At 43.6% G+C, this 16,203-nt stretch overlaps 1 protein-coding gene and 1 pseudogene across 2 annotated transcripts in view; one reads left to right on the forward strand and one right to left on the reverse strand.

Annotated features, from left to right (window-relative positions):
• ST6GALNAC5 (ST6 N-acetylgalactosaminide alpha-2,6-sialyltransferase 5) overlaps nt 1-16,203 on the reverse strand; it is a 158,274-nt gene that overhangs the window by 10,863 nt on the left and 131,208 nt on the right. The window contains exons 3-4 of the mRNA XM_084872193.1: nt 13,601-14,010; nt 5,580-5,687 (exon numbers count right to left, since the gene is read on the reverse strand). Of these exons, the coding sequence (XP_084728319.1) occupies nt 5,580-5,687; nt 13,601-14,001 (509 nt within the window). The 5' untranslated portion in view covers nt 14,002-14,010. The remainder of the gene's footprint in view (nt 1-5,579; nt 5,688-13,600; nt 14,011-16,203) is intronic.
• On the forward strand, nt 9,704-10,505 carry LOC311617449 (ferritin light chain-like; annotated as a pseudogene). Its single transcript has 2 exons — nt 9,704-9,801; nt 9,990-10,505. The product of its transcript is annotated as a ferritin light chain-like (transcript).

The following is a 16,203-nucleotide window of genomic DNA, read 5'->3' on the forward strand; positions in this document are numbered from 1 at the left end:
CAGACTAATCTAGCAGAATCAACTCTCTGATACTTACGATGCCTTTGAGATGTCCTTCATATTACAGATGAGATATTAATTTAGTTCCATGACAGTGATCACTCTGAGTCATTACTCCTCTAATTAAGACTGAAGAAATAATGGGTAGCGGAGAGTTGTAAACTTGGTAATGTGTTAAGTAGGACCAGAAATAAGATGATTAGATAGAATTTAAATTCTGGGCCCATTATTATCACCAATAATTGACAATGGAAAACAAGATGAAAAATACTCGATTTGGAATGCAATGATAACAGATCTTTCTACTGCAATTTATAGTCCACCGAGGGACAGTGGATTGGCTTCCTGTGTGGGTATGGCATGATTTAAGGTCCCCAGTCCACACAGTAGTGTATTTTGATGCTGTCTGGGATGCAGCATGGGATGGATTTTTCTCCAGCTTTCTGAACACGGATGAGCCTGAAGTCTGGTGAAGGCAGACTTTTGATGCCTGATGCTGAGCCCCTTTTGGAGGACCCAGTGCCGGCTCTGATGGAGAACGAAACAGGAGGCCACCAGTGACTTCTGAGGACCCTTGAAATCTGAATTTGCCATTTGCAATTACACTTCTTACTCACCCGACACTTTTGGTCTTAAGATAAATTTAGAATCAGTCTCTTAAACATCGTCAAGGTAAGAGAGGTTTTAAAATTCATCTATTAAGCCAACCCATATTAACATATATAGCAAGTTCAAGTGCTAAAGCGACACATGTGGACATGACCCCTCCTCTTAAGGAGCCTGCAGGCAAATGAAGGAGATGGGAAACCAGCCAATGAGGTGGGGCGGGGGGAGGAGGCCCAGGTAGGGTCTGACTCAGCAAGGAGGTGGGAGAGAGGAGGAGGAGGGCCTGCTGCATTGGACACAGTGAGTCCTGCAGACCTGAGGTGAAATCCTAGCTCTGCACTATCTGCTCTGCAAGCCTGGCCAGCTGGTTCACGTCTCTCAGCTTCCTACGTAAAATGATGACACTGACAACGTTTACCTCATGGGATTATCATAAAGGTTAGGTGAACTGGCACATGGATTCATATTAAGTGTAGGAGGGGGGCATGCGGTATGTACAGAAAAAAAAATCAGCCATTAATATTCTTAGTAAGGAACCAGCAGCAATCTGGAGCAAGGGGCGGATATTCCAAGCTCAGGGCAAAGAGACCGGTACAGCTCCTTTATGCATTTTTCAGTCTGGCTAAAACACGTCTGTGGAAGCAGAGACGATGAGACTAAAGTGAACACAGAAGCCAGGTCCTGAAGGGCTTGTGTGCTAAACTAGGGAATCACAAATCTGACTGTCATTTAAACTGTTCTAAAAGCTTTGGGGGGGGGGGGGGGGGCGCCGAAGGATTTTAAGTGACAGTCAGATTTATGACACTCAGGTGACTGAAGGCAAAGGCCCTGTGTCATTCATCGTCAATTCAGTCCCCAGTGCCTAGCACACGTACGCTGAATGAATGAAAGTCTCTTTGTCTCTCTGATCCATTTAGTAAATGACACCTTTTGAGGTTACTAATCATGCCGTAAGTTCCAAAAAGGTTAATTTTTTTTTTAAATGAACAGTTCGTTCTCTCTTTTTGCTGAAATCTGGCCCCATGTGGCTAACTCTTCATTCCAGCGAGAATCTGGGCACTTGTAGGAAGTACTGGAACGGGGTGAACAGCCGGTGATGTCCCATGAGCAGCTGGCGGCCACATGAGGACAGTTCTCCATAGTGAAGAGCAATGGGACCCAGCTCACGTAGGAGGTCATGCCGGTCCTTCCCTTCCCAGCAGCCAGGCCTCCTCACCTCTGAGCACCATTTGTTAGTGCTCTCTCTGGACATCTCCTTAAAATGTACTAATAGGTGAGTCCCTTTGCCCGGTAAGTGAATGCAGCTTAACATACACCAAGCACTCCTCACCTATTAGCTCTTAGAACCATTATATAAACACTTGAGGTAAGTACTGTTGTCATCACCATCTTACAGACGTGTAAGTACAGGCTTCTGAGACAGTCATTCAGTAATTCGCCCAAGGTCACTAAGACTCAGTGAGGTCAGAGAGTTTTCTTTTTTTTTTTTAATTTATCTTTATTGTTAAAAGTATTACAGATGTTCCCTTTGTTTATTTTGTTGTTGTTGTTGCTGTTTTTCTTCCCATTGACCCCCTCCTCTTCACACCTGGCACACCCAAGCCACACTATTGTTTGTGTCCATTGCTATGCATACATGCATATATAATGTTCCCTGGTTAACCTCTCCTCCCAGACCCCCTCATCCCAAACTTCCTTCTGAAATCAGTCTATTCCACAGATAGTTTTCTCAAAGGCAGTAGTTTCTGCCTTTCACCCACATCAGCACCCTTTCACTACTGCACTAAAGAGAGTAGTGAAGGACAGGACCTTTCACTTACATAATACTTACGGATTATCGCTATTGGCCAGAACAGAACTATCCCTTGCTGCCCCTCTAGGGGAGAGGGATAATAAGAGAGAAAGCACTAGTGCTCCAGCTGCGAGGCAGACACAGTCTCTGCCTATGGGGAGTGTACATGCCAGTGGACTCACTAGCCCTTGTGCCACCAAAGGCTCTGTTCTCACAAAACCTCCCCTTACCACTTTTGGCCCTGTTGCTATCTTGCCTCTTTAAGGCCTAGAGATCATGACACATGTATCCTGCATGCCGTACAATCCTCACCTCCTTTCAAAATACATACAAAAGGGGGCGTGCTGGGCAGTGTGGGTGTTGGGGCAGGAATGCCCGACCTGGGTGGAGAGTTCCCTCTCTCCAGCTGCCTGCAGTCAGAGCATGTCCCACATGACCTGGGGACACCCAGCCTCACTTGCTTATAAAGACATGGCCCCCTGCCTACACCTCTGTTGCTGGAGAACAGCCAGGCAGAGCAGCTGGGAGGAGCAGGCCAAATCCCCCCACCAAAAAAAAAAAAAAAGTTTTGGGGTGGAAACGATCAGACCAGTGGAGGAATTGACACCCATATTGCTTTTTTATTCTTTGGTTACAGATACTGTTTGCAGGAATCCTTTGACTCTAAGAGGCTTTGCCGTGTTCATTATTTTTCAGTGTGGGTAAGGCTCATCGAAGGCTGTGTCCTATTCTTTGAACTTCTAAATTTTCAGTACCTTTTAGGGTAAATCTCATGTCCTCAGGAAAAATAGTAATAATGATAATTTCATAGACTAGTATCTTATGGTAGAGTAGTAATGCATTAGTAATAATAATGATCTTTCCTGAGCACTAATTGTCTGTTGGGCAATGATCTCATTTAATCCTCCCCATGACATACTTGCCCGTGATCTGCCTCCTCTTATTTTCTTATCACCACTTTGCGGATGAGGGGAAGCAAGGCTCAAGGTCTCCCCGTGAGAAATTGGGTGCCTGGTGGTTTAACCATCATGTTCTGGAATGAAGATGAAAGGAACTTGAGTATCCGTCTGTGCTCCTCCTGCTCCTTCTCTTCCCATCTTCATAAACAGGCATTATGACTGCCCTCTCTAGCCTAGCCCTCTCCTCCAGGGGACACCCAGCACAATTTTCCACTTGCTCTGACAGGATGCTGGGCATAGGGATCTATTGGAAGAGGTTTTTCTTTCCCAACACGTTTTTATTGACTTTTAGAGAGAGGGGAAGGGAGAGAAATAATGAGAGGAAAACGTTGGTGAGAGAAATACCAATTGGCTGCCTCCTGCACGCCCACTACTGGGGATTGAGCTCACAACCCAGGCATGTGCCCTGACCAGGAATTGAACCAGTGACCTCTTGGTGCAAGAGTCATTGATCAATCACTGAGACACACGGCCAGGCTGGAAGAGTTCTTCCTGAAAGCATCTTGGGAGAACAACTACCGGGACACATGGGAGCTGAGGGACAGACACCCAGAGCTGTGGCAGCATGTCGAGCCTGGACAATATCTTGACTTCCTTGCTGGTATCATTCCATAAACTGTTGGCATCGATGTAAAGAAGTCTTAATGAACTCACTCTGAGTAAGAGAAATGACAGGCTAACTCGCCTTTCATTTGTTTTCCATAATAAATTGAATATTTCTTTGAACACTCTCAGTCATTAACATTTCAATTTAATCATGCATTTTCTCTCCGGTTCTTACTGGCAATATTACATAATTATATCTGCCCTATGACCATGGACTTTGACAGCTCTCTGCATGCCCATAAGAACTGCTCCCACTGTCTTTGTTAGCCTGTTGGTTTGAGGAAACAGTTTGCTTTCTTGCACCATCCTACCTACTTTTTGCACAGGAAAACAAGGTCAGTGAATTAAGTGATGAGGAACTGGGTAAAAATCCAAGCTAACTTCTGCCATGTACTAGCCCCTGATCCAAGCACTTTATGGGTATTAACTTATTTAATCCACCTGCAACCCTATGAGGTAGAAAAAAAAGTTTTTTTAAAAATAAAAAAAAACAGGTTTTTATCAACACCTCCAGTCCTAATGACAAGGAAGCTGAGACACTGAGAGACTGAGCGATGTGCTCAAGATCATGCTAGGTTAGTAATAGCCAGGCTGGTCTCCGGACCCCACGCCCTTCCTCATTACATTATGTCACCCTCGGGACCAGTGAGTTCAGCACATAACAAAGGCCTGCTCTGCCCACACCTTTCCTTCTCTTCCATGACCTGACCCTTACGTATAAATGACGACTGTTGCTGTTGGGGTTTTAGGTTCAAAAGGGTGGGAGAAAAGTGGTCAAGCATGATTAAATACCCTTTTCTTATTTTTGCCTCAAACTGCACATTTTGTGTAAAGGCTATGGCCTTTTGAGAGGTTTTTAGGTGTCATACATGTGGAGCAAGCATACATTATACTGAACAACTTTAAAACATCCCTCACCCCAGGTTTTACCATTTGAAGATGGTAACGTGCCGCTGTCAGGCATTCCTAAATTCAAGGGCACTTTCTGAATTTATAGGCATAACAACTTTAAATTACAGATGAGTTTTCAGTCGAGCTTACGCAAATCAGCACATCTGTTAAGAAACCAAATTCTGCCTGGGCACCTGCAAGGCAGTAACTTATGGTAGCAACAGAGATGTGAGCATGTTCTCGTCAAAGTAATACATCAAAATAATTATGCCTGTGCTCTGGCCTTAGAAGCACAAACCGAGGTGACTCAGTGGTGAGAGAAAGAGGCTCAAAGGAATATTTTAATTTTAGAAAACAGGCATTGCCGTCAAAGAAATTGCCCTCTTTATTTCATTAAAAATGACTACAGTCCTTTCAAATAAGAATCAAACTAATATTTCCTAATGCTTGCTCATCGTGAATATTATGTCAATTACTGCATTACTTTGGGTTGATAAATATTCAGAGGATAAACGAAGCCCACAAGATGGATTAATTCTCCAGCAGTACAAACAAAAACTTTCAATATTTTATACCACATCATTAAATGCTGTTTGCTTTTCTAGAACCAGAACTTGGGGCGTGTTAATTGATTGCTTCAAGAAGACAGACGTGTTTTGTGGTTGACATTTGGAATCAGATGTTTATAAACATCTGGTGAGTTACACCTGCAGGATCAATCCTACCTGCAGAAGTCCGGGGGCACCATGCCATACACGTCGATCCTGTCGCAGAGCTCCAGGGCAATGGTCATTGTGAACCAGCCAGTGCTGAGCCAGGTGTTGGAGATCTTCCTGGAAGTAACAACAATTCAGTCTGCACACTGGTAAGATGGTTATTATGCCCACACCATTTCAAACCCTTTCTGGAGCAAAGCTGACTGTAAACACACACACACACACACACACACACACACACACACACACACCCTCTTTCCATTTGATAAATAACTGGAACGTTTAACTCCACCAACACCACCATGTTCCACGGTACAAACATAAATGATGATGAGCCACCAGAGCAGATTTGTGACACTAAAGGATGCTCAAGGGACTTCCTCATCATCAAAGATGATGGTCAGTGTTTCAGTGTTCAAGTGCACATTGCCACAACTCAATGTCCTGTAAGATGGTAACCCCCTTGTGTCAACCCTTTATTAACTAGAATACTTGACTAACCAGAAATATTCCTTGTTCATCCAGTGGCATGGATTAGAAAGAGCTCATTACATATGATTAAATGCAGATGTGCCTATTAATTGATTGTTCTTTCAAACAATCTAGTTGAAGCTTGTCTTTAACTTGATTGAATGGCTTTCTTAGAGTACAGTAAGTCCTCACTTAACCCATCATAGATGGATTCTTGGAAACTGCCACGTTAAGCACAATCAATGACTTACCACAAAACCAATTTTACCATAGGCTAATTGATATAAATAAGAGTTCCAGTGGCATATTTCTAGTAACAGGAACATGACCAAACATCTAAATAAAGACTCCAAACACTTCAAATGTTAAACATTGAAATACATGTGAGATATACATATATTTAAGAAATATTAATAAAGAAGTAAGATGATTATTTTCCAACTTCATTTATTCCAGTTCAGGGTCAGGTTGACCAGAATCTATCTTAGCAGCTCAGGGCACAAGGTGGGACCATCCCTGGACAGAATGCTCTTCCATCACAGGGCACACTCCCACCCACACCCCCATATACCCACACACCCACCCGGGGACAATGGAGATACAAAAGTTAACCTCCCAGGCACATCTTTGGGATGTGAGAGGAAACTGGAACATCTGGAGAAACCCCACACAGACAGGGCGAAAATGTGCAAACTCTACACACACACACACACACAGGGACTCTGGCTGGGAATTGATTTTCCCCCTCATTAACATTATGACAAAACATGTTGAACAAAACGGTGCTATTTGAGGACCTGGTGCACATTCATTTGAGAGGGGCTAATGACCAGAGGAAGGGGACCAAAGCAATGCTTATGTTTAAACAAGATTTGCTTAATTTTACCTCAGAATACTCAGAGCCCTCTGGAATTTTTTTATTAGAAGACCAAACAATGACAAAGTTGAAGAAATGAATCTGTGCATTCCAACAGTTATTCACTTGTCCACTCAAACATCAGTATTGAGCTCCAACCACGTGCCAAGCCTAAGGACAACTGTGGAGACACACACCAAGGTCTAATTTGACCTGTGAGAATGACTCTGTCTACTACACTATGCTGCTGTGGACAGTAATTCAATTCTTTGGGGGTTGCACTCCTACTTTCCCCTTAGTGCTTAGGGCATGCCTCATCAGCCAGCTTCAAACACCTATCCCCAAGGTCAGGCTGTCTGACTCTGCCCAGCCGCAGCCCACATGTGATGTGAACAACAGGACCGCAGAAAAGCTTTTCTGCTTGCACTGTGTGCCACCCCTCTTTCAGAAGGAAGGATTTTTGTTAAGCAGGTTGCATTATTTCCATTTCACATGAAGAACAAAAAAAAAAAAAAAAAAAAAGGGCATTTTAAAAAGTCCTTTATTTTGTCAAATACCTGACAGGAATGAGTGATTTAGTCATTCCCGAATTCATGGCTTCAACTTTCTGGTGCTAATGCCTTTACTCATTTCTGTTTTCCATTCCACTGTGTCGTGACCCATTAATAGCCCAGGAAGTACACTGAAAAGCTCCTAGAGGTGAGAACACCATGGGTTTGTATCACACCAGCTTCTGTCACTAACCCCCTGAATGACCTGAGCAGGTTATTGCTGGTCTCTGCAAAGCGGGCATGGAAAGCTCCTTCTTCCTGGGCTCTTTGGAGGAACAACGAGAGAACGCCATACTTAAAAAATACCTAGGCTGATGTGTAGATACATAGAGGTCCCTTCTTCCTCTCGCATTGCTAGGTTGGAGCAAATGAAAATAATAATTCAGCATCCCTTTTGGTGCATGGTGCGCTTTAGCAAGCACAAAGAAACTGATAGCCTTTAGTCATTCTTGAATTCATTCCTGAACCACCATCAGAAGTCAGGGCAGTAATTGCAACATTCTAGAGCACATGTGTCAAACACAAGGCCCGCGGGCCAAATCCAGCCTGCCAGGCCTTGCAATGTGGCCCGCACCGCGCTGTCATCACTGCACTCCGCTATCAGTTTATGACATTGTCAGTTTATGACTGTTCAGTAAACCATTCGGCCCACGATTTAGGCTGGATTTTAGATTTTGGCCCCTTCTCTGATTGAGTTCGACACCCCTATTAGAGCCTCTAGCTTATGTGTGTGTTAACAATCCCCATGTCTTCTCACCGGGGATAGTTCATCAGACCTTTGGGAAGAAAGGAAATGGGATAGAGCAGAAATGACTAAACTGGAAGGGAGAAGGGAAGGAAGTTCCTTGGCTCAAATTAGATCCTGTCTCCACCTATGTGGCTGTGACAATGGGATGGATGGCTGGGGGTTCTAGGCTCAAACAGGTGAGTGAATAGTTGGGAGGATGCGGAGCCCAGATCTGGAAAGCCTACCCATGTCTCTATGCTTTTAGAGTTGTCTGAAACACCATAAGAATATTTCCAAATGGAAGAAGTTCCCCCATGATTTTGGCTTTCTTTGTGTGTTGTAGTAGTGATCACAAGCGACAGCCTGAAATACAGGAGGATGTGGCTTCCAGAGAAAGGTTTTGTGGGTAAAAATGGGAAGAATACCAAGTGAAAGACTAAAGAAACTAAAATAAAGAATTATTTAAAGTGCCACTTAAAATTCCCCAGACTTTCTAAATAATAGCCTTTTGGGATCACATGCTATAGAAATGCAACTTCTTTGTGCTGTCTTTCTTTAGAAGATCTGAATTCTTTTTCCAACAAAGGAATAGCTACTGTTTTTACATTTAATCAGCTGTAATGAAGGAATATGAAGAGCTGTCATGTGCTTATTAGGGAAAATTATCAGATATTCTTTTATATGATGAAGTAACACACTGAGCCGATAATTCCATAGTGCACACTAAATTACAATTAAAGGCCTTTCTGCTCCACCAGAATCTCATTTATAATCTCTATGGAAATATTCTTCCTGCAGTTATTTCATTTATGCTTCCTTTATTTAATTACTATAATATTGGTTCTGAATCATATTTTCCTAATGTACCCTTATTCAATTATAAAGTTATTTTCAAGTACAGTTACTTTCTAATGGTAAAGAATACCACTTGGCCATCTATCTCATTTGTCATGCTTCTTAATTGCAGATTGTTCCTGAGTCATTTTTTTTTCTCCACTTTGAAGTAGTGTGAAACTTCTATAAATCAAAATCTATTGAACTATTCTATTTCTTCAAAATATTAGCCTGAAGTGAATGTCCTATTATAAGATGGGCAAAATTAAATATTCCATACTTTGTGTATCTTTGATACATGCTACATTGTTGTTGGGTTTTAAGACAAGCATACATAGAGGAAATACTGTGGGACCTTATATGTTTTGTGTGTTAGTTTACAGAAGTAGTTTTGTTCTGAAGGGCTGTTTTGGACTTGTTCTTTTAGCTTGGAGTAAGTTGCAGGTTAAGAATATAGACACATGAGAATATCGAATCAATACAATATTATTTCCTCTAAGATAGTTTCCTGGCAGCGCACTCGGAGGTCCTGATCTGTCTCTTGCTCCAACAGTGTTTGGACGGAGCAGACCCGTTCTTCCAGCCTCCGACCTCCCTCCTGTGTCTCATCCAGTCACCACCTTCAGAACCACCTCCGGGACCAGCCAACACACCATTTTATTTTTCTACTTTAACTCCTCATTGCTGAACAATCATGAGCTCCCAAATTTGTCAGAATTATTCCATCGAGGTGGAGACTGCGATCAATCTCCTGGCCAACCTGCATCTGCGGGCCTCCCACACCTACCTCTCTATTGGCTACTATTTTTAAAAAATATATTTTATTGATTTTTTACAGAGAGGAAAGGAGAGGGATAGAGAGTTAGAAACATCGATGAGAGAGAAACATTGATCAGCTGCCTCCTGCACACCTCGCACTTGAGCTGTGCCTGCAACCACTGTACATGCCCTTGACCGGAATCGAACCTGGGACCTTTCAGTCTGCAGATCGACGCTCTAGCCATTTGGCCAAACCGGTTTCGGCTGGGCTACTATTTTGACTGCGATGATGTGGCCCTGGAGGGTGTGGGCCACCTTTTTCGTGAGTTGGCTGAGAAGTACGAGGGTGCTGAGCAAAACAAGCGAGGCGGCCGCATGCTCTCCCAGGATGAGTGGGCAAAGCTCAGGGCCATGGAAGCCGCCCTGGCCTTGAAGAAGAGCCTGAACCAGGCCCTTTGGAGCTGCAGGTCCTGGCTTCTACCCATGCAGACCCTCATCTCTGTGATTTCCTGGAGAACCACTTCCTGGATGAGGAGGTGAAACTGATCAAGAAGATGAGCGGCCACCTGACTAACATCCGCAGGTCCTGGCCCCAGGCTGGGCTCGGCGAGTGTCTCTTCGAAAGGCTTACCCTCGACCACGACTCGGAGCCTTTGGAGCTCAGAGGCCTTTTAGAGGCCCACTGCATCCCCCTGGGGTCTCTGGCTTTTACCGGAGCCTCTTCCCGAAACTACTAGCCATTCTTTTAAGTCTGGAGCCCTCTCCCATGCATTGGACCAGATGAAACAATACAGCTCTTTGCAGGAAAAAAAAAAAAAAAAAAAAAAAAAGATAGTTTCCTAAAGGTAAGAGGCACAGAGGCATAGAGGCACCAGTCTCCAAATTTCCAACTTAAAATGATTTTCTTAAAAAGATCCATTGCAATTGGTAATTATCTTAAATAGCAAACACTGCAGCAGTGTTTTAAAAATATTTAAAATTAGCCAACAACCATTACACTAAAAAGAGAGACATGCTTTCTATTGGAAAGATTGTTTCCACTTCTTTTCAGTTTTCTAACCAGTCAAAAATTAAACTATAAATAATTCCCTTCATTATTCTTCCCCTATAAAATGCTCTCTTGATTAAATAACTAATTTAAATGAGTGACATTCTCTTTTACTTGTGGTTTTTAAAGGGCAATAAGTGACTGGATTTCGTGGCAGCTTGTGAGGATGGCCTTTGTGATCTGCTGGTTAGGCTGAGCAGGAAAGGAGGCCACAGTGCCAAAAGCCAGCTCCCCTTCTCCTCTTTTATTCAGATGCCACACCCACTCCTGCCTAGACCAGCTCTCACTGGTCACAAGGTTTCCAGGATTTAAGAAGAAAGCTCTGCCTGGTCAGGATGGCTCATGGTTGAGCATCAACCTATAAACCAGGAGATCAGGGTTCAATTCCTGGACAGGGTGCATGCCTGGGTTGTGGGCTAGATCCCCAATAGGGGACATCCAGAAGGCAGCCAATCAATGAGTCTTTCTCATCATTGATGTTTCTATCACTCTCTCCCTCTCCCTTCTTCTCTGAAATCAATAAAACTATATTAAAAATAAGTAAAAAGAAAGCTCTTCCAAGCAAAAAATTTGGGAACAATTGGTTTTGTTTTCCAAAAATGAGTTGCCTGAACTAGCCAAACAGTGGATTTAATACTTTATATTCTTTATTTATCACATCTCTTTAGTTTTAAGATGAGATTGAGTCAGGAACAGTTGTAAGGGAGGGAGTAAATGACATGATTAAATGTATATTAATTATAAAAGTACATGCTTGGAATTAAGGAAACAGAGAAATTAATTATTAGACCAGTCCTATGAGGCATAGTCCCTATGTTCTTTTCACATGTGAAGTTACTGAAAGACTAGATAAGATGTCTAAGGACACACAACTCATGAGGGGTAGGATCAGAATTCCAACCTAGAGCTGTGTATTTGGAATACCATGCACTGCTCCTTCTGATACCTAACTGCTCTTTTTTTTAAAAAAAATTTAAACCTAGATTTTGCCAGCTCATGAGCCTATATGTCTGCCTCATCTCTGGCTGTGACCCTCATCCCACCCTATCCCACAGCTTTAGGGAACTTTTCTCCAATTTAGGGTTAGGGTTAGAGTTTAGGGTTCTTCCACCTCTGACTCCTGTGCCCATAGGGAGGTTTCTCTCTTCCATTCCCAGGTTCTTCTTTTCCTGGCTAAAATTATTGGCTTAGGTCTCAGCTTAAATACACCCTTTTGAGAAAGCCTTTCCCTCATTCCTCATCTCCTAGACTCGTGCTTTTCAAAACATTTTAATCTACAGTGAGAAATGCATGTAACATCATGATTGAGCACATATACATATGTTTGTATGCATGTGTGGTTTTCATTTCATTTCACTTTTTGAAGTGTGCATTCAGTGGTTTTTAGTATATTCACAAGGTTGTGCAATCATCACCACTTTCTAGTCCTAGAACATTTCTGTCACCTCATAAAGAACCTTCTACATATGTGTAGTTACATCTCTGAAACCAAAACTGATATTATTATTATTTAAAAAAATATATTTTATTGACTTTTTACAGAGAGGAAGAGAGAGGGATAGAGAGTTAGAAACATTGATGAGAGAGAATCATCGATCAGCTGCCTCTTGCACACCTCCCATTGGGGATGTGCCCGCAACCAGGGTACATGCCCTTGACCAGAATCAAACCTGGGACCTTTCAGTCCGCAGGCCGATGCTCTATCCACTGAGCCAAACCGGTTTCAGCTAAAACCAATATTATTTAATGAAGCAATACTTTGCTGTGATGAGGGTAACAGTGTCTATTCTATGTCATTCTTCCCATTACTTTAAAAAAACAACAAACCATCCTGCCGTGACTTCATGTCCCATTACTGACTAACAATTGGAAAAGCCTTCCCTAGACTCAGGCAGGCCTCCCTGCCCTGCTCACTGGAGCACCGCTTTCTTCCCCTCGCCTATGCTCAGCACACCGGCCACTTCTCGGTGCCTGTGCGCCTGCCCTGTAAGCTTTATATTCCAGGAAGGCAAGATCTAGATCAGTGTTTCCCAAACTTCTCTCATGATGAGAATCACCTGGTGGAGTTGTTAAAACACAGATTCCTGAATCCCAACTAAGAAGTGCTAAACTAGAATTTTTGGGAACATATAGGTAAAATTGTATACTTAACTAGTGCTCTAAGACAGATGTTATATACAGAGCACTAAGTTAGGTATGCAATTTTACCTATATGTTCTCAAAAATTCTAGTTTAGCACTTCTTAGTTGGGATTCAGGAATCTGTGTTTTAACAACTCCACCAGGTGATTCTCATCATGAGAGAAGTTTGGGAAACACTGATCTAGATCTATCTCGTTTTTTACTCCATCTCTGGTGCCTGGTGCAGTGAAATAATAGGTATTCCATAAATATCAGCTGACTGAATAAACGCTTGCATTTGAAAAGGAAAAAAAAAATCAACCCCTATATTTCTTTTTGGTTCGTGTTCACACAAATCAAATCAAATGAAATCAGTAAGGTGATTAACTCACACTCGTTACACCAGGGTAAGCCAGCCGCTGTGTGGCCTCTCCCTCACAAATAGGGATTTGGTCCTGCATTCCCCACACAGCTGTCTCATTTCTTCATTTCACTTTGCCTTACAGCCTGAGCCGCCCAGTTTTCAGGAGGGCCTGCAGGTGAGCTCAGTCAATGGCATGAGCAGTGGGGCCACAGTAGTTGTTTGGGGTGAACCAGCCAGCGACATTTCCCCCCCATTCCACCCCCGCGCCCCTGCAGGGACCCCCAACCCCGCGCTCTGTACCTGTCTTTGCCCGTCTCCCGCTTGAAGAGCTCGTCGAACTGCAGCATCTTGTGGCGCGTGATCATGAAGGCTTTGAGCCGCGGCAGCACCTGGCTCAGCAGGTGCAGGTTGTTGTACACCTGGCCCTTGCCATCGCGCCGCATGTAGCTGCTGGGGCCCCAGAAGATGAACACGGTGCCCTGGCTCACGTTGAGCAGGTCGTGTCGGTTGCGCAGGATCCGCTGGATGCTGGAGTGCGCGATGACCCGCAGGCTGGTGCGGTTGCCCACGTCGCGCCCGTAGCCGCGCGTGGGGGCGTCGTTCATGCGGATGACACATTCGGTCTGGTCGATCCGGGGGCCTTGCTGGCTGCGCAGTAGATGTCCCGAGCTTGTCACCAGGGCACAGACCCTGCAGTGCATCTTCAGGGGCTGGAAGGCGCGGGGAGAAGGACACCATTAGCGGCAATTATAGAACAGTACCTGGCATCTAGAGAACATCCAAAAATATATTAGCCAAAAATATGTTAGCCAAAAATATATTGGCCAAAGCAACCACTCTTTCCTTTGTGCGGAGCCTGGCTGTGCTCTCCGGAGTCCCTTTTACTAATACTTTTTAGCACAGCGCCCCTCCTCATCCTATTACACTTACTGTACCCCTCTACGGACCCACTGTCCCTCACGAAGGGATTCTGCTTTTCCCCTCTACTTGCATTCTCACTGCCCAGCAGAGTTCCTGTCACCTAAGAAGAATTAGATGTCAAGTGAAGGATAAATGTGCAATGGCAGAATCTCCATTGTATAAGCCCACGTGTCAATTATAAATCCAAAGTGATTAGTACTGACTTACTGAGTGCCTACAACGTGCTCTGTTTGGGCTGATAATCCCAATAGCGGCTACCACTTGTTGAACGATTGCTGTACCAGGTCCTATGGTGAGGATCAGGCTCAACTCCCTGCAATGGCTATTTTTACAGGTCAAATAGTGGCTGTTCCAAATGGCTCAATCTAATGCTGTATCTTAATAATATCAAGGTGACATGGGGGTATTAACTATCCTTGGTTAAAGATGAAAAAAAAAAAAAAGAAAAATAAAAAAAGAGGCTTGAGATTAGTGGCTTGCCGAAGTCCCATGGCTAATAGGTAAGGTGACCAGACGTCCCGCTTTTGGTGGGACATTCACTATTTTGAAAAATCAGGACTTTTTAAAAACGCCTTGGGACGTGGGACAAATTGTTAGAAATCAGGACTGTCCCGCCAAAAAGCAGGATGTCTGGTCCCCTTACTAACAGGTGAAGACAAGGCTGGACCTATCCCGTGAGCCCCCCCACAGTGAGGTTCTCGGAAGACAGAGCTCTGGCTCAGGAAACTCCCCGGGTAAAGGCAAGACTAACTACATGCTGCACTAAATTGGATCCGACTTCCTGAGACCGTACAGGGTGTCAGTGTATCCTGTTCAAAGCCGACAGGGAAGAAGGGCCGAAGCTCCCGGGAAAACCTAACAATGCAACTTCCCTTCCGAACCTTCTTGATTGTCATTTTTCTTGCGCACTCACTGGCCTTGGCCTCGGGCCCTAATTACATTATCTTCAAACAGCAACTGAGAGATGTTTCTCATTAAACACGAGCAGGGGAATGTTTAATTTGTCAGCACACAGGTTGTTCAGAAAGCAAATCATTGGCTCGGGGTGTTGAAACGAGCATCACCGTTGCAGCTGTCTCCAGTGGGCACGGTGTAGCCAGGGCTTCCACAGGGCACACGCGTGTTCACCGGGTGAGGTCTGTGACTCTGAGCTCCGGGCTCTCTACATTTTTAAAAATGGGCCAACTCAATTTCTCTCCCTCTACCCTTAAAATGGGGCAAAACGTCATTCCAAAATCATAGCATCTTAGGAATTACAATTTGCATGTTTTCCCCCAGGCTATTCTTAGATGTTTCTTATGGATAAACATATTTGTACAGCATCCAAGAATATCGATAAACACTTAACCTCCAATAAGGTGAATCAAGAGCATTCAAGCTAGTGTCACAGTAATTTGTGGGATAGTCTGTTCTCCAATTATGAGGTAACTCTGGATCCAGAAATACCTGGGTTTGAAAGTGTGACTCCATTACCTGCTAGTTCTGCATCTTTGGGCAAATTTCTTAACATCTCTGAGTTTGGTATCCTTGCCTGTAAAGTGACTGCAACCCTCTATTGACACCAGGAGATGCCCTGTCCCTGAAGGCTGTCATCTCCATCTCCTCCCTTTCACGCCCTGCTGTTAACTCATCAGCATTTTCATTCTTACCATTCTCTTTTAAATTGGTGACAGAGAGGGAAAGAGAGCTAGCCCTGACCCCAGGCTCTAGGCTTTGCTAATTTTTGGAATATTAGTTCTAGATCCCTGAGATATGCTACTGGTATTTTAATAGAAATTACCTTGAATCTATAGATGTCTCTGGATAGTATGGGTATTTTAATAATGTTAATTCTTCCTATCCAAGAACACAATATATGCTTCCACTTGTTTGTATCTCTTCAATTTCTTTCTTTAGTTTCCTATGGTTTTTTTGACCACAGGTCTTTAACCTCCTTGGTTAAAATTATTCCTGGGTACATTATTTATTTTTGCAAAGATAAA

This window comes from Pipistrellus hanaki, assembly GCF_964339955.1.
Source record: "Pipistrellus hanaki genome assembly, chromosome: 2".
Lineage (NCBI taxonomy): Eukaryota > Metazoa > Chordata > Mammalia > Chiroptera > Vespertilionidae > Pipistrellus > Pipistrellus hanaki.